Source organism: Nymphaea colorata, chromosome 3 (genome assembly GCF_008831285.2).
Source record: "Nymphaea colorata isolate Beijing-Zhang1983 chromosome 3, ASM883128v2, whole genome shotgun sequence".
NCBI classification, from domain to species: Eukaryota; Viridiplantae; Streptophyta; class Magnoliopsida; order Nymphaeales; family Nymphaeaceae; genus Nymphaea; species Nymphaea colorata.
In genome coordinates, this window is record NC_045140.1 from 26,965,166 (window position 1) to 26,986,808 (window position 21,643).

At 38.2% G+C, this 21,643-nt stretch overlaps 1 protein-coding gene across 6 annotated transcripts; it reads right to left on the reverse strand.

Annotated features, from left to right (window-relative positions):
- Positions 1 to 888: 888 nt before the first annotated feature.
- On the reverse strand, positions 889 to 20,676 carry LOC116250245 (probable serine/threonine protein kinase IRE4). Of its 6 annotated transcripts, none has more exons than XM_031623810.1 (16): positions 19,829 to 20,676; positions 18,133 to 18,299; positions 16,648 to 17,949; positions 13,792 to 13,961; positions 12,804 to 13,035; positions 10,757 to 10,849; positions 9,331 to 9,471; positions 9,149 to 9,241; positions 8,645 to 8,852; positions 8,453 to 8,538; positions 4,116 to 4,204; positions 2,738 to 2,789; positions 2,605 to 2,661; positions 2,154 to 2,312; positions 1,876 to 1,953; positions 889 to 1,353 (listed from the first exon to the last, which is right to left on the reverse strand). In XM_031623810.1, the coding sequence occupies exons 1-16, from the start codon at positions 20,115 to 20,117 to the stop codon at positions 1,261 to 1,263; spliced, it is 3,309 nt and encodes a 1,102-aa protein (XP_031479670.1). In that variant the 5' UTR covers positions 20,118 to 20,676; the 3' UTR covers positions 889 to 1,260. The 6 variants fall into 6 exon arrangements, 4 of the variants coding, with proteins under 4 accessions (XP_031479670.1, XP_031479669.1, XP_031479671.1 ...); XM_031623809.1 differs by having other exon boundaries at positions 18,133 to 18,377; XM_031623811.1 differs by having other exon boundaries at positions 18,133 to 18,364; positions 19,829 to 19,965.
- Between the last annotated feature and the right edge of the window lie 967 nt (positions 20,677 to 21,643).

The following is a 21,643-nucleotide window of genomic DNA, read 5'->3' on the forward strand; positions in this document are numbered from 1 at the left end:
CAATAATTGTTTAGCCTTTCAACACCAGCAAACAGGGGCTAAAGGACGAAGAATGGAGGTGGTTGGTCTGGTTGGAGGTCCGTGCGACCTGCTTCCTTCTATATGATTCTTCGGCAGACTGTCATGCCTAATTTATGGCCCGTGTTCAGAACCGGGAAGACATGGCTTGGATCTTAATCTAGGAGGAGAAAACAAAATTTCAAACTCCGTATGAACGACAAGCGAAATTTCTGACATTGGTGAGCATATGTGACGAACTTGATTATGACAACTATAATGGCGACTGAAAATATAGGTCATTTTCAAACGTCTTTGGCGAATCTAACGTTATGGTTCTTTTTTTATCGGCAGGCAAATACATGCAGTCGGCTTACTAGTAAACTCGCTTGAACTAAGTTCTTTAATCAAAAGTGGTAAACTTCAAAGTATTAGCATGGATAAAAATCCCAAACCGTCTAGGAAACCTATTACACATGATAGGTGGTAAACGGTTCAAGCTTCATTTTTTACAAAACACTTTATATATAAAGCGCGCGTCTTGTTAAAAAGGCGTATCTGAAGTATATAAATAGACCCTAAGATTCTTCTAGCCAGTTGCCTCAATCTTTATATTTACATGGTTCTCGATCGGCTCAAGTTTCCAACCTCACTACCTAGCTCAGAAGCCGCGCTTAAGATCTTCAAGTTTCTTTGTCATCAGGAAATCACACTTAGAGCTTGAGGCTTAGAGACACCATTGGCAGCAGAAAACCCCAGCCCTAACACCTCCGCCTTCAACTTCTACATCTACTTAGGCTTGCAGGAAGGTGGTGTCCATGACATGTGAGGACGGACACAAAAGAGAGAGAGAGAGAGAGAGAGAGAGAGAGAGAGAGAGAATACAAACCAGAAAGGAAGGCCTCATCTTTTTATTCAAAATTTTCAAGTTATATACATAAGATGGAAAGAAAAAAAAATCTCCACCTTGTGTGGAATAGGAGATCAACAAAGCAGAAAAGCTTACAACAAAAAAATAACAATACAAGGGAATTACATAATCGTATCATTTAATACCTCTTATCCGCTACTGAACAAACTGGAGCATGAAGATAATAAATGCACAGTTTGGACATGAATTAGACTCACCAAGTTGGAGGAGGTTACGACTTCAATACTCAGACTGCTACCAACATATGGCAGCATTCTTGGCCACGACGAATAAATGACATGGGAACTAGAAACAGCAGAGCACAAAGCCCAGCATATAGAAAATCACTATGGCTACAGACCCTTTGCTCCACACGAAGTAGATGGTGGATCTTTTCCGTTCTGTGAAAGCATATCGTAATTGATTGATGCTAGCTGTGATAAGTTCTGCAGCGCAAGAACATGCCATCAGTGGTTGGAAGAAAACTAGAAGGCATCCACAACCAATATGAAACCCTCTCACAAAGACTAAAGTCTTAAAAGGATGTGATTTTACAACAAATGATCTCAAAAGCAGACAGACAATGTGTCCAGAAAACAGTTAATAAATCACCTGCTTCGGGAGCACAGCAAGAATTACCTTTCCTGATTTACCACTATGATCAAAATTTCCAAGAAAACCATATTATTATAGATGTATTGACAGAGTTTTGGATTGACAATTATTCAAATAAGAGCTTGACATTTTTAACGAATTAATAATGTTTATAATTGGACCGATTATACATCCATTCTTCTAAACCTAAAGAGACCTACATTATTCTGGTGAGCGTTAAACTAACCAAAGGCCCGACTAGTTTTTCATAGGATTGATAGTGAGAAACTACCACTGGTTCACTATCTCACTTACAATGAAATTGAAGTCAAATGGATCACATTTAATATGCATTTGTCAGAACTCTGACTTGCCTTGAAGGAGAAGCTTCCAAAGGATAGCTTGCGCGAAGATGAACGACCAAATCTTGACATATCGCCACATTCATCTCCCTGAAACATTAAAAAAAGTATCTTACTTTTCAAGAATAAACAGCTGCCAATCTTGGTGAAAGATGTAGCAAGCAGGTCATATACAGATCAGCAAAAATAAGGCCCTCATGCAACGGAGGAAGCTTTGCAGTTAAATTTGAACAAATAATTCAAATAGTTTGCAAACTAGAAAAGAAATCAGTTGGTTAAAAAACACATACATCTGGTTCAGAGTCATTGCTTAATAAGCTTGACCCAGAAATAGTAGAAGCATCTTCACTTGAGCTTGGATCTTCTGCAGTTCGAGTAGACTCTTGAGAGCATTGAGAAACAAAATAACTAGTATCATCTGGATTATCAGGGTTCGGCACAAAGGCTGCCTACAAAGCAGAAATGGTGGATCTTCTCAGTAATACGATTAATATATATATATATATATATATATCTCAAAAGGAAGAAAGTTGTGAAAACAGAAGACAAGAAATGAACAAGAAGAAGAGCCACATAATCCCCCCAGCAATTCTCAATGCAACAAAAGCCATCATGCTACACAGTCATCCATGCAATGGTAAAAACCAGACAGTAATGCTTGATTTCTTAACATGAACCAGCAGTGACATATCTCAACATCTAACTTGGAATGCTTCTGAAGGCACAGTAACTAGATCCTACCTTCTGCAAAGCAAGGGTCTCCCAATTCGTGCCCTTAAAAAAAGGGTGTGCTTTAACCTGCATATCAGACCATACTTAAGCACGATAATAATAAAATGTGATCTATTCACTTATATATCAAGTTGATTTCTACCTCTGGTGCTCCATTTGCTCCAAGACGTTGATCAGGATCTTGAACAAGAAGTCTGTAAACACCATATCCTTGAAGAATTTAACAGACAAGAAACTCATATACGCAAGAACACATGATAACATTTAAATTGTAAGTTAAAAGCAATTTGACAAAATGATGAACTAATGAGAATTAAGTAGCAAGTACTTAAATATACAACTTGGTACTGCTAAAGTTCTAGAAATCACCATCAATTAGAAAAATCATAACAAAGTGCAAGCTTCAGAAATTGCAACAAGAGTTGGTGATGGAAAAAAAAGAGGTGATTTTTATCCCTTTTTGTATTCAATAATTGCTTAGAGAAACTGATTTAAAACCTAGCCTAGGGCTGCTAGTCACTAATAGTTCACAGTCAATCCAATATCCACAAGAGCAGGGATGGAGGCAGGGGAGGTAGCAGGGGCCTTGGCCCCTCCACAGACAAAAATTGATATGTAAAAATTTCAAAGTTTTAGTTGAACATATATACAAACTTTGAAAATTTCTATTTTGGCCCCTCTTAAAATTTTGAAACCACAGTTCGGCCCCTGCAATGAAAATTTCCTGGCTCCACCCCTGCACAACACACTAGAAAGTAATTTATGAAGAGTCATTCTACATTTGCTTATCCATTACATGCCTGGGAAATCTGCAATTGCAAGTGTTTGTTTGCATATGTTATAAGCTTAACAGAAGTAGATTACAATAAATGTTCAGCTTCTAACAGATATCAATCTGATAATCCAAGGGCCATGAAGATGATGAATTTCATAATACTTTGTTTGATCAATTGAACTCTATCCACAGTAATGATTGCAGAATGTATCTCAAAATTTCAAATCAGAAGACCTCTTTCATCTCAAATCATGAATTGAAGTTCTGTCAGTACCACTAATGATTATGAAGCCACTTCTTTCCTGGCATAGGTGATTACTAACTACTAAAACAACCTCAAAGAAAGAGATCAGGAAGACTTGTATCCAACTGTATTAAGAAGAGGTTGAACCAGGAAAAGTAAATGACCTATGATAAGACCATTAATTCATGATCCAGAGAACAACTTTAAAATCTTAGTGGCACTTGCATTTTAAAAATAGTTCCTCATTCATTGCCCATGCTGAACACATCCCCTATGATAGATGGCATGCTAGCCCATAGGGAACCAACAAATATTTAAGATAAGCTGAAAACTTAGCAACAGAGTTTTATATTAGTAAGACTCAGTCTAACAAATATCCGATGACCACATACAAGGTACGAGCACTTGACCAATTTATATGCACCATCTGCAGATTGGGGGGGAGGGGTGGAACATGTATATTAGGAATATAAAAACTAAAACGGCACTACACACACACACCTGCTGATTAAGTCCCTTGCCTCATATGACATTTCGCCAGGAACAGCTGGCCAAGGGATCTTCTGGTTCAGAATGTTGTCAAATATTATCTGGTAGAATAAGCAAACAGTAAGAAACAATTTACAGAAATTATCTTTAAAGTACACACAAAAACCAAGCAGGAAACTTATGAACATGCTAATAAAGATCTATGTGAAAAAAGAAAAGAATTATAGAGGCTCTGCATACGAATCCAAATACACAGGAGCATGTCTAGCACCTGCATGTGCATGGACTGAATTCCTTTGCTGCATTCATGGACAAAGTTTAGCAATTTCTTCAATTTGGAGTAAATATATTAGAATAAGCAAAGCACACGGCTTGCTTAAACAGCCACGTTTGGCAATGATACATCATAATTTCAGAAGGAGCTACTGCAAAATGGCATGCAGTTCTACATGTTTAAAACAGGTTCCATTTGATGCTAACCTTGTGGGTTTCATTTGATTGTTCCATCAGAAGGAGAAGGAAGATATGGTAAACCCAACTTTGGAGCAATCATATTACGTTTGAAAGGGAAGCAAATAATAGCTTGTGACTTCATAATCAAATTCGCTATTACCATAGATAATCTGGGAATATGGGACGTAGACATAATTGTTGTCAAGAAAGTAAGTATCCCTGTCATCTAGTGCCAAACAAGTAACAATTTTCTGGCTTCCAAATTTTTTAGTATTACCATAAAGAACCTGAGAATATGAGATAGACATAATTATTGTTAAAAATGCATTTGACTTCCCCATTATTTAGTGCAAATTGATGTTCATTATTTATAGCATGAGCAAATTAGAAGTTCAGGTTCTTCTCAAGAGTTAACAATATATCAGTAATACCTGTCGGATGCGACACTGGTACGGGTATGGGATGCCGTCAGACACCAATGTTATCTGTATCGTACGATACGCCGTATCGTATAGGTCGAAGAAACCTATACGATACTTGTTCGATACGCGTGCGTATCGTGCGATACGGGCGATACACCACCGTATCGTACTATACTGGAGAAAAATTAAAAAGGGGCCCAACGGCCCCTTTTTTGCGTGTTCTTTTAAAAGCTACGCTCCTCTCTCTCTCTCTTTTCTTGTTTCTAAACACTGCAAGAGACATGGGAGGGAGAGATTTTCTCCATTTGCATTAAGCTTTGCCGGTGAAGAACCTTTCTTTCTCGTTGTGGGGATAGTGGGGATGATTGACAAGGATTATTGTTGAATCATGAAAGATGATAACTATATGTTTTGACTTTTGAACTTATGAATTATGATGTAATCGAATTCTCTTCGACTGCTTATTATGTTATTTTGAATGTCTCATTTCTTATTTTGGAATGTGTTGTTCATACTTCATACTTCATATACATGAATGTTCTTTTAAATACATTTTTCATGATTTTTTCTGATCTTTGCTTGTTTTTTCGGATTTTTTTGGATTTTTTATGATTTTTTTCTATTTTTTATGATTTTTTAATATTTTTTAAAAATTAAAAAATTAATTTTACGATACGTTACAATACGTTTACGATACGTTACGATACGGCGTATAGGTCGGCCCTACTGATACGCGATATGCTACGCCTTTGATAACATTGTCAGACACAGCCCGAGTATGGGTCAACACGCACCTGGGTACGGTCAATGGACCCATGTCCGTGTCCATCCAAAAATGGACTCGGTCAACATGTCCATTTAGAAAGATTTTTTTGTTTTGTATTTCATTTTGAAAACGTTGCCGGGGTCTTTGTTTTGTTCTTCTCCGCCACCATTTGCTGAGGAAGAACTCTTGTGACCTCCAGTAGAAACGATTTGGGCAAATGTTGGCTGATTTGGGCAATTTTTCTTCCGGCAACCTACCTGCATCAACCATTATTCTTTTTATTATTGTTCTTAGTAGTATTTTTGTTTTTCTCCTCTTCTTCTATTGGTCTGTCATTTTTAATCTTTTTTATCTTCTTTGAAATTTATATTGTCTGCCCTTTCTCTTTTACATTTATATGCAATCATTCTCCACGATGTTGAATTGTTCCAGTATTTTCTGTATTTGGTGCCTAAATCTTGTATTTTCTATAACTGAGCCATTCCAGTTCAGCATTTAGCACTTAGATTCCAATTCCACAATGTTGAGTCGTGTTTTGGATGTGAAAGTTCGACTAATGATCATATTTGAGTGTCTAGGAAGCTGCTCAGTTGTCCATATGTTTAAAGATTTTCATAGAAACACACTGCTCCAAGAGCCATCGATATAAATTTTCTATGTTGTTTATTTGTTTATGTTGATATCTATTTTTTATTTTGATATATATTTTCTAAGCTTTTCTTTCTTGTTAGCTTTATATATATATATATATATATATATATATATATATATATATATATATATACCTGTCTTGTTCCAAGACAATGCCAGAAAACTCAAAGACTGTGTCAAACTTTGCCTGACTCTCCATACGTATCAACCTTCATAGAAGTGATACCAAATATCTACTACTGACATACGAAGGGCTAACAGAACTAGATATTACTCAATTTGAAAAACCTCATTATTTGGTAGATAATAAAAGGATTATAAATTACCTTAACCAAATTGGGATAAATTCTAATCATCCTGAATTAGACGATATAATTTCTAATTTATCTAAGCTTGAAATATTGGGAGAAGATCTTCAAAGATATTGGGACAAAAACAAAGTCATTTGTAAATTGGATATAATAAATCCCGATCGAAGGATTAAAACTGCCAACATCAGACATTCTTTAGAAGAAGAAAGGGAAATGGATAAACATATCCAAAAGTTGTTAAAACTAAAAGTAATTCAGAAGAGTACAAGTCCTCAGTCCTCACAGGTCTTTTGCTTTTGAATAAGTTTGAGGAAAAACTAGAATAGTCATAAATTACAAGAGACTAAATGACAATACCAAGGATGATAGATATAACATCCTACATAAAGATACCCTAATCCAAAGAATCCAAGATAAAAAAATACTTTTCCAAATTTATCTGCGAAAGTGGTTTCTGGCAGGTTCGAATGGATAGCTCCTCTATTGAATGGACAGCCTTCACCTGTCCCAAGGACATTTGAATGGGTAGTCATACCCTTCGGATTAAAAAATGCACCTAGTGGACACACTAAAAAGAACAGGAAAAAGGAAGCAAGCAAACAGCAAAGGCAAGTAACCATTGCAGTACAGAAAGAAAAGACGAAACTATGGAGAAAGGCTTACGAGCTAGAAGCATGAGCCTCCTTTTACTGAACTGAAACTGTACAACCCTCTCAGAGAAGAGAGGTTATTCTTTAGCCAAAAGCCTTTTTCATCACATAGTCATTTACATTGGAAAGAAAGAAAACTCTCTCTCTCTCTCTCTCTCTCTCTATATATATATATATATATATATATATATATATATATACATATACATATATATATATATATATATATATATACGCTCATACCCCCACACCCAAGTTTTTTGAAAATGGTCCGTACCCATACTCATACCGATACCCGCACTGGCACCCATACCCGTACCTATGTGACATAGGTAGCAACCTTGTTTTCTTCCAGTTACCTCAATAAAATGTACAGTAGATATTGAAGACCTAATCTTATATTAATAATCAAAAGGCATAAGCATGTTATCCCATCCTATATTTTGGTTTTACATGCTGTAATGGTAAGCAATTCTTATCTGACATGATAGCCTCTGTGACTGTTTGGTGTTGCAAGAAACTTCAAGCATCCATGAACAAACTCCATGATGGGTAGAGTACCATGTTGTGGGTAACTTTCTCATGTCTGCACATATTTTTAGTACAACATGATTGTTGACGGTATCCAAATGTTCAGATAAAATATTGAGACTCGTAGATCATTCGCCCACTAGCAGTAGCAAGCCACTCAAAATCAACTATCTTACAACTGCAACAGAGAAACTCCTTTCACATAGTACTTCAACCCTGCAATCCTATAATACTTCAACCATGCAATGAATGTAACAGGATCAGCTAAGATAAAAGCCTACATACTGCTTGACATGAACTACTGAGGTGAGTGCTTCTGAGCATTAAGCTAGAAAATAATCAGTAGCTACTCCACATCTTAAAGAACAAATCCTATAATACTTCAACCATGCAATGAATGTAACAGGATCAGCTAAGATAAAAGCCTACATACTGCTTGACATGAACTACTGAGGTGAGTGCTTCTGAGCATTAAGCTAGAAAATAATCAGTAGCTACTCCACATCTTAAAGAACAAAATAAGTTGTACCCGAGAAATCAATACAGCATAAATGCAAAATCGTACCTCAGGAGATTGTGCAGTGAAAGGGGGGATTCCAGTTATAAACTCAAAAAGGATGATCCCTACTGACCACCAGTCTGAAGTACAGCCTGACCTCAAAATTCAGCAAGTTAATTTTCTGTCACTAACAAGGTAATCAGAAAAATCATGCAAAGAAACACTGTTCAACTGTCCACCATTAATATGAGATATTACCATGTTCTGTACCCAGTAATATTTCAGGTGCCAAATAGTCAGGCGTGCCAACCGCAGGACCCTGATTTCTTTTCTTCTCACACTGCATACATTCGAGAGAAACTTGCAGGTTGTGCTCATTCACCTTTAGGGGACTACCAGTATCAGTTTCAACCAAACTAGCTGTGCTCTTCAGAAGGCCAAATTCTGAAAGTCCAAAATCTGTAAGCTGGAAATACATTGAGATAACAGAGATAAGCCAAGTCAGTTGTTTGAAACTTTGAAGAACTTCTACTGCAGAAAGTACTGGAAATGACACATACTGCACTTCTGCATATGAAGCCAAAGACCACATTTCTTGCACTAAGATCACTTTTAACAACAAGATTTCATGATCTAAATACATGAATTATAACTTGTAAGACCATATGGATGGTACTGTGACATTTCCATACCAATGAAGAATGCCTTTCTCTACTTTAAAATAGAAAATTGATAGAGAATCAGGTAGCCACATAAACAAACCTTAATGTGGCCATTGTGTCCAACCAAAATGTTGGCAGGCTTCAAATCACGATGCACTATCCCCATAGAATGAAGATATTCCAAAGCAAGGACCTGAAATAGCAAGCTTCACATATATGAGGCAAGCCAATACCTGCAAACTGAAGGTAAAATATTTAGTAATATGAGATGATCACACGAACCAGCTCAGCAATGTATTTACGAGCCACATCTTCCTCCAAGCAACCAATATTTTTTAACAGTGAGAACAGGTCACCACCATTCAGGTATTCCATAACCAAATAAAGATTTTCATTGGAGGTGAATGAATAGAAAAAACGCACCTGAAAAAGTTCAAAAGTCAGACGACATGACTAAAATCGTATCCAAACTGACATTATGCCATAACGGGTATAGCAACTAAAAACTTTCTGTTATTTGTTGAACATACGCCAATTATGGCATTTTTTTGCACAAGTGGGGACATAAGATTTTCCTTATAGGCATGCAATGGACAACAATAATTTTTTTCAACACACATGCACTCATCCAAATGCACGTGCACACACAGACATAACCACATGGCCACTAAAACGGATACATAACTAAGACGTGGGATCATGGATGCAAGTTGAATTGACCCAAACTCAATGTGAACATATAGATATGCTCAACATGGTTTACTTACCAAGGATCAAACCCGCAATTGTATCTTCTTTTTCATGATTCATCAAGTCTTTGCACATAGCTTGGTATTCATTTATAGTATTGAGTTTATGAAAGATCCAAATAAATTACTTAAGGAAATTGATTTCTATATAACAGTCTCATACATTGACTAAGTATGAAGAACAACAAGATGAAGATGGCCTCTGCTTTACCAAACACAGGCCCTCCTCCTTGATGCAATCATCCCTACCATTTCTTCCTGCAAAGGTTGCTATGGTGGAGATTTGGAGAAAAACTATCAAGTGTGTTCATCCTCACATCACCCCACATGAATACCAGCAATGCAGATATGCATACATTAATATACTCCATTTAATGCAAGCAGCTGGGAGGCCAAGTCACATGGACTCTTCAAAACAGTCATCAAAACTGAGTAGGTAGGTGTAGGTGCAGCAACAGACAATTTTTTTCTTTTCATTGAATCATTGACAGAATCACAGCTTGTTAATTGTTAACTTTGTCGTTTGTATATGCATATGTCTTTTGTGTGTGTATCTATGTTTGTTGCACACCCACACCCATGTCATATACGTGGAACAACGATGCATTTGACCTCATAATGGTCCTACTTATTCCATTCACTTTTGCTCAACAAGCTAGCCTGCAGAACCCTAGGGGAAGCAAACCCGATTTGCAACAAACATCACGCATGGACTAGGATATATATCAGCTAAGCATGCCATGCCTCTACATTATGTGCAGTGGAAATGAAAATTGCTCCATGGAGGCTATAGGAAATTACACCAACAAGAATGGTGCACAAAGAGATCCTACTTCCTACATATACATACTCGTCACAATAGCTGAAAACTAAAGAGTAGTAGTCATAAATAAAAGTAAAACAAGTACTACTTTGTTGAAACTAATATCAGACGTAAACAAGATATGGAGTCACATTACCACAAAAGGATTTCTGACAGTTATTAATATGTTCCTCTCTGCTAATATACGTTCAACACTATTCTTTCGTATCATATCCACTTTCCGGAGTACCTGAATTGAGAATTCATTACCCAATTAATGAAGCATAACAGACTGCATATTCTATTAAAACCTACAAAACAGATATTTTGAGCCAATAGCTCTGTATTGAGCCACAACCTTGCCACTTTGTACTATAAAGAGGCCTCTGCAGTTGCAGCCTTACTCAGGGTTTGCATCAACAAAGGGGGTAGATCTCCTAGAGGTCTGTTTGTATTCCATCAAACCCCCCAGAAAGAGAAAACATGAACAGTAGAAGCAAATAATCCTAATAGAACATAAAGCAAGACAATGTTGGAGCATGTATCCTTTAAAGAATAAGCTGGTGTGTGAAAACAAACTATTGGTGACAACATCTAGAAAAAACATGACCTGCATATAATACATGACATGAAACATCAGGTGTTCAAGCTAAAAACAGGCTCTTCAGGTGCTAATGAAGGCACCAAACTCTTGAAGTAGAAGACATGCAAGTTATATGGACCCAATCTTAATACAAAGGTGTGCACAAGTTAGCATATTTGCTAGACTCATAGTAGCCTATTTCTAAGCGTTGCAAGTTTTCTGGAAAAGCATCTTATAGTGAAGGAAACAAATTGGAGTCAGATACAGGACTGAGACAGACAACAAAACCATTGCAGCAGTTATTGCAGAAACAGTACAGATAAGAAGCTTATTAGCAGTTATGGGAGAATTAAATTTGAAAATATTGGCTGTAGCTTTGAAAGAAAAGTGGCATAGCACTAGTCATGAACCCCAGTTTTAATAATAGACAACAGAAACTTTAAATTGATTATAATTTTATTAAAGAATCAAGCAAAGAAAAGTTAAAGCGAGATATGCTGATCCAGAAACCTACTAAATATATTAATCAAAGACCTAATGGAAGAGATCAAGAGAGCATCAACATCTGGTTTTGAAAAAATTATTACAAATTTAAGCATGATCTTAAATTTGAGGGAAGGATGCAAGTTGAACCCATCAAGGATGTTTTTATAATTCTGGTCACCACGACAGCTGTGTAATTTAAGCAAAAGAATCTTAAAATATAATGGCTCTTTCAACAAGTCAACTTGTGACTGCACCATGTTTCTGAAGCTTCTATGTACCTCATTCATTTTTTCTGTGTTCTTCATATTACTCTGTAGACAATTCATAACACAGACATGCATATAGTTGTCGGGTTTTTTCAGAGAGTTTACATCAGAAAGTTTTGTTATTTTCTGTAAAATCATGGCAATTCAAAAAATTAAACAAAGAAGCATACAAAAAATGATATAAAAAGAATTATCAAATTATGGGTTTTCTATTAAAAAAACCAAAATAATTATTGAAATGTTAAAAGAAACCAAAAAACTATTTTCAAAGTACTGCAACAACTATTTTCTTCGTTTTTACAGAACCTCTATGTTTTAGTCATAATCAGACCAGCATTCATATGATTGGGGTGGTGAGTTACAGGAACTAAATCTAATTTCTGTCCTACCTGATCCAGAACCAAATAAAATTGCCACCTGTATCATTTTCTGTAATGTTCAGACACATTAAAGAAGACAAAGGCAAAGGAAAAAGGGGGTGGGGATTTAAATTAGAGCCCCAAGTTAGATGAAAATAATGAGTAAAAGAGAAGTGAAGGTATTCAGACACCATAAGTTAACTATATCTGTTCTTTATTGTAAACTTGTCCTTTTCTTTTAATAAGAGATAGGTGATGCTGCTGAGACAAAATCATAACCTTAAGTGCCCCACAAGCCCTGCAAACCCTTGAACGCATTCAAAAAATTCAGTAACCAGAATATCATTCAAGTGCATGGAAACACCCACCATGATGATTTACTCATTATATTCTTTCTAACCCACCAGATAGAACTAAAAGTACCCATGCATCAACATGCAAGGACATGGATATTCGTACTGCACATGTATAAAGGACATTCAAATTCAACAAAGCCAATAGTGCAAGAACCTTTATAGCAAACAAATCACCCGTGGTCCGCTTTCTTGAAAGAAAGACTTTTCCAAAGGCACCTTTGCTGATTGGCTTAATAATCTCAAAATCATCAATGGTTGTCCTTTCCTTCAATGGATAATTTAAGGGAGTAGAAGCCCCACTATCAGCATCCGTTGAACACCCTGTATCATCTAAATCTTGAGCACTTCTTGTGTTCGTCATCTGGCCGGTGGACAGGAATTTCTCTCTGAACAACAATAGGACCCATATCAAATGCCAAAGCCTTAGTCAACCCTTGATACAGGATACAACACATGAACCAAAGTATGCTTAAGCAAATAGTGGGACTGGTCTCTGTGTGAGGTTAATGCAAAGGTGCAATTAAAACCTGTAATAGATTCCAGATCCAGCATGGTTAAAATTAGGGCTGGGTTTCCGGCCGGGCCAGGCGATTACCACAAGAAAATGGCAGGCCTGATTGGACGACTGCCAGGCCCATTGCCGGATATCAGGCCGGGCACCTACTGGGTACCAGGCGAATCTCACTGTCCAGCACCCAGCCTAGCCAGGAAGTAATATAACCTTTTAAAAAAAAAATGTCTTTGAAAAAAAAGTGCCTACTATGAGGCCTCTTTAAAGGATAACAAAAAAGCTTGAGGGTGCATCCCCTTTATAGGAGTGTTCATCCATTCAACTCCTCAAAAGAAAAGATACAAGACTAAATTTCTTTTACCATTCTTTAACGAGAGGGCTCTTGAATCAGTGCACTCTTTTAGTCCTGCATCGGTTGTTGTTGAGGAGAGGTGCTCAAGGAAACATTATAAAATTGGGTTGGTTGAAGCACTTGTACTCAATGAAACTTTAATTAAAAATTTTTAAAAAAAAAAGGTCATCTGCAACTGTCATTAATAAAATGGATCAGCTGCACAGGCTAGAAAACCAACCACTCTCATCCTTACCTGATAACAAAAATAACACAACTCTTGAGATAAGAATGACATACCTCAATATGCTTTCTATGCGACTACCAAAAGTATCTACAACAAGTGCTTTGAGATGGCTACATTGCAGAATATCCTGAACTTCATGTACTGCATCCAAACAGTCAGCAGCTCCTTCTTGTCGCGTATCTACACTCGCCATGCGGTTGGCTATGCGGGCAAGGGTAGACATCTACAGAGGCAGTTTGAAGTAAAACATATTATTTTATCTTGACCTTTGTTATGAGAGTCACAATGAACATCACAAAAAATCACACGTTCTCTAATGCATAGTCAGGAACAGGACAATATTGAATTTTTTTTGGTACAATGTATGGCCACATGCATACACAAAACTGACATGCAATCAAACTATGAAAGCATGGTTGGGAGCACAAACGAATATGTTTGCAATCACATAGAAGCTTATCTCCTATTAGTTAGATGAACAAAGTTGGTTGCCAAGTTCCCGAAAATAAATTTTCCATCAGAATGTCGTCTGACAGGACATTTTGCAACAATTTGCGCATACCCAAAACTGTTGATAAAAGCATTTGGAAATGGAAAAATCTTATATATTCATTAAGGCTCAAATAACAACTGCCATTGGCCTTCAAGAACTATGGTTCTTATAAATGGAAAACAAGAAAATAGATGAAGATTCCCATAGCAAATTCAAAGAGTTTAATGTGGAAACTAATTATTCCAAATTCATTTAAGAATTCTAGAAATGATGTTGGCCAATGACTAGCTCCCCTTCTATTTGACTAGCTCCCCTTCTATTTATAGCAGTCAGAGTTGGCCAATTGCTAGGTTTATAGCAGTTGGAGTTGGCCAATGACTAGCTCCCCTTCTATTTCGTTTATTTGTAGGGAGTTTTTGATGCGGAGCCAGAAGCAAACAAAACCATATCCAAATTTTGTAACACCGCCCCACGATCATCGGGCGGCAGGGCGACCCAACTGCTGCTGGTTGCAAAACTGGCACCTCCCCTGGTTTGAAAAGGGGTCGCCGTTGAGCACAAGACCTCCAGCCGTCTACCCACGCCAATGGTAGGACTCATTGCCACAACTCGTGAAGTGGTGGAGCCACCTGCTCTCCTCCAGGCAAACCGAAGAACAGGGCACGCAGGGACAATGAAGCCCCCAACTGCCGGCTGCAGTTTTAGCATCTCCTCCAGCCAGAGACGGGGCCATCAACGTCTGCCTCTCATCCGATCACCTACCTAAAATGAAGGTGAGGTCGAATGTCGGAAGTGACATTCATTGGGTCAAGATCAACATTACTCCCTGCTCACCGATGGACGATCATCCCACAGTTGATTTTGATGGTCTATGCTCTCCCTATGTCCCTCCGATTGGTGTCCTTGCTGATACCAACTTCTACACCAACCAGCGATAGGGTGGCCTCGACGATGATCGACTCCTGTTGGATGCCCTCAATTCTCAGCAAGTTGTGGGTTGAAGAAGAAGATGGAGCAGGTTCGTCAAGGTCTCCTATCCCAACCTCTGTGTAGTTGAATGCCCTGTCAATGGGCCTCCAACAGAAGCATGTGCGACGGCAACCAGTCGCCCCAGCCCACATTCTGATTGTTCGTCTCCTCGTTCTTGTCGTCTTTCTGCAAGCCTACGGTATTGCAGAATCAAATCTCCAGTGCCCCGTGCGACAGAACCCGCATCTCCATGAATTCATTTATTCTTCGTGTGAAAGAGGCTTCTATCTCATTTACCTTTCTTGTTGTAGTAACAAATTCTTGTCTGATATTTGTTAAATCAGATTCATGTTTTTATCAACGTATGTTGCACATGTTCCTCCATTAATGACGAAACTTCGATGCCCGTAATACCTTGCTCTGATACCAATTGATGCAAGATAGATTAAGATTAATGAATCTTAATCCGTACTTACTCACGACTAAGCTAAATTTATGCTAAAAACTAACTAAAACCCAAACAAATGACTATACAAACAGGAAAATCAGAAGAAAACTAAGAAAGAGCTTGCGATTCATTTCTTTTTCAACTATGCCCGTCAAAATGAAACCCACTCCACTCTATATAGAGAAAAGGATGGATTGCAGATCTGGATCCATTAATAGTATTTGAAATTTTCTAGATCTAGTTACAAAATTTGGATCTGGATCTATCCGCTTTTGGCTCTGCATGAGTTTTCCCATTTCTTGTGAGGCTTCTTGGAACCACCTATAACATCTTTCTTGAATATATTTTTGGGCCCTTGCCCAATTCTTGAGTGTGTTATTGTGAATATTTTGATAGCTTATGAATCTCTTGGTGCAAGTACCTTGAGGGTATCTGTGAAAAACCTTATTGATTGTGAGAGGAAGTTGTCAATAACCATTGGCTTCATTAAAGAAGGTGTTTCTTTACACATATACCATCTTATTCTCGCATTTTGGACAACAATCATGATAAAATAGTCTGTAGTTCTAAAGAGAAACAGATGTAGGCACCTGTAGAGGCACAATCTGCAGAAACACTATGAATCAATCACAGCTTCAATAGGTGAAATAGTCAATGGTGGGCCATCATCAACCATGATTTAGTTCCAACAATCACATGGATTTAATATCAGTGAAGGATAAAGTGCAGAAGCCACCAGCCATGGAATATATTGTCTAGCATTTCAAAGATAAATGCAAACATGCAAGACTTCATATTAGCTTTGCAACTCAGTTACTTCCACTCTATGCATTTTATGAGTGTATCACATAAACGCAGTTAACTCAGTGAGATGAATCATCAAAATAAGGCAAGGTGATAAATCAAGTTTAACTTTGTCAAAATAAAAAGCATAAGATGCACCACAAGAACCAATAGCAAACTAAAATAATTAAGACCAAAAAAACATGTTTGGCGGACCTGCATTAGATTCTCTGGTTCTAAGGAATTTAGCCCCAACCAAAACAAGTTGAATTGAGTTGCCTTTGGTGTACTTGTAGAGGAAGCTGGAGTTGTACAATCTGCAGACAAAGACTCAAAGAAGTGATCTTTCAGTCCCATTCCAGTGCAACTATTTGATGCTGCAACATGAGCATCATCTATACAAGCTGTGTCCATCTCATGAATATCTTCAAACATTCCTTCCACACCTATATTAGGACACTCATTAACTTTTGGAGATTGACCTTCAACTCCTCTAGAGAAAGGCGTTTGAACTTTTGAAACCCCAGGACTCCCACAAGTAGCAGAGTAATCAGTAGAAGTGTAACATTTAATGATATATTCCAGAATTTCAGCAAACTTCAGGAGGCGATCATTAACATCTAAATCATTGACATCACACTTCTCAGCAAATGCACATATATAAGAATGAGCCTCCAAATGAGAGGGTGGAACAAGTTTCTCACATATTCTGCAGATTACTCCATCAATGTGCTCATGACTCTGTTGCTCATGAATTGAACTCCATTTCAATTCATCAAGCAGTTTCTTAGGTGAACTACCATCTTTCTGAAAGACCAAAGCTTCCACAACATCACATGAGGAATGCAACTTCTCATTTAGAGTCCCAAAGTATGTAGAAGCATTAGATTCCATGGCCTGATCAGAATGTTGCACGTTCTGTGACGACTGTAACAAAAGAGCCCTACTATCACTTCCAGGACACCCTCCCGTTGCAATGTCTTCCTTATCAAGAACTTCTTCACTATGTGGTTTTAATAGCATTTCAGCATCCGATACACTTCTATAACTCTCCATATTTTTATAAAAAACTCCGTCAGACTTGACCCTTGAACTACTTCTCTGAGGAGTCCAGTTTGCTTCTATGTCTGGGACACTGTTCAGATACTCCATAAACATTGAAAGGCAATTCTTGTTGATCAGTCCCTTCTCTTTGTATGCTTGCACTAGCCTAGAATATTGGGCTAAAATGAAAATCATTTTACTAAACAACTGCTTCAACCAACCTGACTGACAGAGCAGTCGCTTTTCTGATAAATCTCCAACTAGGCCTTCACATTTATGTTGAAACTCAGAACAGGGGAGATTTTTACAGACTGCCGAAAGAACCAGAAGCTCTTCAGCCATTTCCCGTGACTCTGCAGGCATATTCCCCTGCTCAGCTAGGATGGCTGACACTTCTCTTGTGAAAAGAGAAAGTCTGTGGTCCATTGCTTCTTTGATTACATCCAGTCTGGTGTATGTTGATCCCAAAAGGCACTGAAAAAAAACATACATTTAGAACATAGACTGAAATTTTTGACTGAATATTGAGGAAGAAAATCAAGAGTGTGAACTTTTCCTGGAGTCAAAAGGAAGAAACTCAGATTTAGCAGTATAAAAATGGAAGCTTCTTACTAAGTATATATAACGGATCTGATATAAGTATCTCTTTATTATTACCTTTAACTCATCTGGACATTGTGAACCAGGTGGAGATGGATGAGAACCACCACGTGCTTTCAGCTCCCCTGTGGCACTGTTTAAGCATGGCATTTCAATCTTCAGATTACTGGTACCAGCTAAGTGTTCTACTACATGCAAATCATCTTGCTCCACTATTGTTGTACCTTGACTTCCAGAATATAACTGCTTTAATCTTTGGTCACTGATGTTTGGAATGAGCAAGGAACGTCTGAAATATATTTCTTAGGAAAAGAAAAGGAGAGGAAAAAATGATCATGTAACTTCTACTTAGTTGATAAGCATAATAAGCAAGCCTGTTTGCCTAAAAATCAAGATTTGCTTATATTCAATATGCCAAAAATGCCATCACATGGTGTGAATGGTTGAACCACAATTAAGATCATGGTGCATCTAATGTTCATGGATGAAAATCGGATTAATGACTCTTTTAATCTACAACAGAAACCATTTAATGACCAAACTTTTCCCCTCCTATTTCTTAAACCATAAACTAATGAAAATGCCAATTATAAGTTATTAAGAATAAATCAGCTCAATAAGTCGTCGAGCTAACAGGTTCTAAAATGCATAAATCAATTCGTAATTGTGCCCCCATCAAAACCTACCTGCATCCATTTCACTCAAAAACATGTAATCTTTGAAAAGAAAGAAAAGTAATTAAATAACAGCTGAGTGAATTTCGTGGAATGACTCACATAAATGTGTAGAACAAACAAAATGGAACCAATGGCTTAGCACTCCCCCACCTAGTTCATGTGGTTCATTTAATATTCCTGAAGTTACATGGATGAGAAAGGAACCATACCATTTATCACTGCATATTTAGCTCATAAACAGCTAGCTACAAGTTACAACCATAAAACAGGCTATATTAGTCAAACACAAGCTTAATTCAAGAAGCTGTGTTAAACAACTAGCAAGCATACACGGCAAGATGACTGTGTTAGCTTAGCTCAGAGCCTCAGACCCACTAGTTACAAATGGCTAGTGCATATGTTCAGGCTTCCAGCTCACTGATACCATTTATAATGTTGTGAATGCTAGTTGAGACATGGTTTGTAAGAAACAAACTCAAATTTTCCAATACTTGTCATACATTTTTTATATTCTAGTGTATATTTTCACCACATTCTTATTATATGAATCAAAATTTCATCTATGTAAACGAATTGTTGTTTAGTGAACATTAAATGTTTTTGAAGCATGATTCTCTGCGCTATGATTCCACAAGGTTTCACGTATCCTTCAAATTTGCTATTCCAACGACAGGTGTGGCCTCACGATGAAGCTCACAGACTGACATACACAGGTTTTGATCCTTGTAACCGTGATATCAACCTGAGACCAGATTACAGAACAAACAAGCCCCTGGTAAAAAGAAGCACAGCGACTCTCCAAGGTAAGCTGAATCCCCCAGAAAGCGCGACTACTATAGTTCATCCACAACAAGTCCGGTGATATACAAGATTTATATGATTGTCAGATCAGACACACAAACACTCATAAATCATATCTACCCATCACTAGACATAACTAAATCAAACTAAAAAATTATTCGTTTTAGACCAACAGTAATGAGGATTAAGAATCCGTTAAGCCACATACTTCATCAAGAAAAAAACTCAAATAATTGATGCACAGCAAGAAAAGGCAAAAAGGAAAGAAAGCACACCATGCGACGAGGCTCTCTGACAAGAACCGATTAACCCACCCCGCTCGCCATCGCCGCGGAAGCCACCGGCGAACCTCGATTCCCCGAGTTTGGCCGGGCGCCGCGATGAGCGGAAAAAGATTCCCCGCTGCCGGCCGCCATCTGAGGTGACTCTCAGCTTGCCGCTGCCGACGCCACCTCTAACCGGAACAGCTTCATCGGACGGGGGGCCACGCTTAGTCTTGATGGGGTTGAGGCCGGAAGGGATTCCGAACCCCGCCGTAGAACCCGAGCTATCGCTGCTCATCATCTTCAAAACACAACATACTGCCGAAAGGAAAGAAGAAGAAGAAAAAGGAAGGACCCGCTTCTACTAAAGGAAAATCCCCACTCTGACGATGCAAGAAAATCCGCCACTACGGATTCGGTGGCTTGACTGGGACGAAAAAGACGAAAGGGAAAATGAATGAGGTCTGCGCGGAAGATGCTCCGGTCCGTTGGCAGAGGGAAGCGGGTAAACGAGGAAGATGAGGATGAAGTGTCAGATGAACTCTCTCCGGTGCGGGTTGACTGGCCATGACTGCGTCTTGGTTTGGTATAACCAGCAAAGCCCCGCATGCTCCAAGTTGGCGCGTTATCAAACGCTAGAACGACAAGTGGCGCCCACAGCGACGAGTGCGCCACCGAGTTCCTGCCGGCGCGTCCAAGCCTCGGCAACACTGGGCGAGCCGGAGATGGCTCGGTTCGTGGCTCCCTGCTCCCTCCCTGAACCAGGCTACCGGACCTTCTTCCTGGGTCCAGTTAATGGCTTCGCTCGGTGGGTTTCTTAGCAATGGCCATTTGAGTGCTTATCGAGCCGTGCCATTTCCCTGAAAAAACTGTTATCAGCGGCTCCGCCTGACCTTGTCGCTCGCCCAATTGAAGAGCACGGAATTATTCCGCCCGCCGCCGACCACTTTGGTGACGGCTGGTAAGCGACCACTTGGCCCTTCATCACGTCACCCCCCATAAACGGGTAGCTGCCGTCGCAATTTGTTGCTTTTAAACCAAATTTACATAAATAAAACTTTTACAGCACTAAGATAGCTAAGATGAAAAGGTTGATCTCAATTTCTTGGCAAGTAAAGAGTTGAGTTTTCTTTGCTAGGTCACAATTACATCACGTATGTGGAAAAGCCACCTTTTTACATGACTGCAATTATGAATATTTTGTACAAGAATTTTGGAAATTTTGATTTTTTTTTATGCATAAATAAAATAATGAATTGATGTTCTTTAATCTTTATGACATCTTATCCATATAGTTAAGTTGATTCCTGACGTTTTCAATGTTGACAAAATTTTAAAGATATAGAATATTATTATACTTGTTCGAGAACGAGTTCCTCCTTTCGATTTTTTTGGAGAAAAGGAAAACTCGTACGCCTTTTCCTGTGAACTGAAAATCTTAATCTAGCAAGTGAGCAAGTCAAAATACAGATGAGTCATTGTTTAGTTCGCAATCGCAAAGCGTCTTATGCTTGATGGGACATGCAAACAAGTCAAAGTACAAGTAGCCCATCTTCGAATCCGATTATTTTTCAAAAAAGTCCCTACTTGTAGATTATGTTACAAACAATCCATATCTTATAATCCCCATTTCCATTGCGCATTTCTGTCGTTCGGCTAAAGTTCTAATATCTGCAAGCCAGACAAATGGAAAGACCATTCATTCCTTTTTGACGAAATAACCAACAACGATTTCCAATATCTTTCCAAGTTGACATCTAGTACAAGCCTTTACTATTAACCTCAAGATCTCAATGTTTTAAGTTGTTTTCGTACGGTTGAAAATGC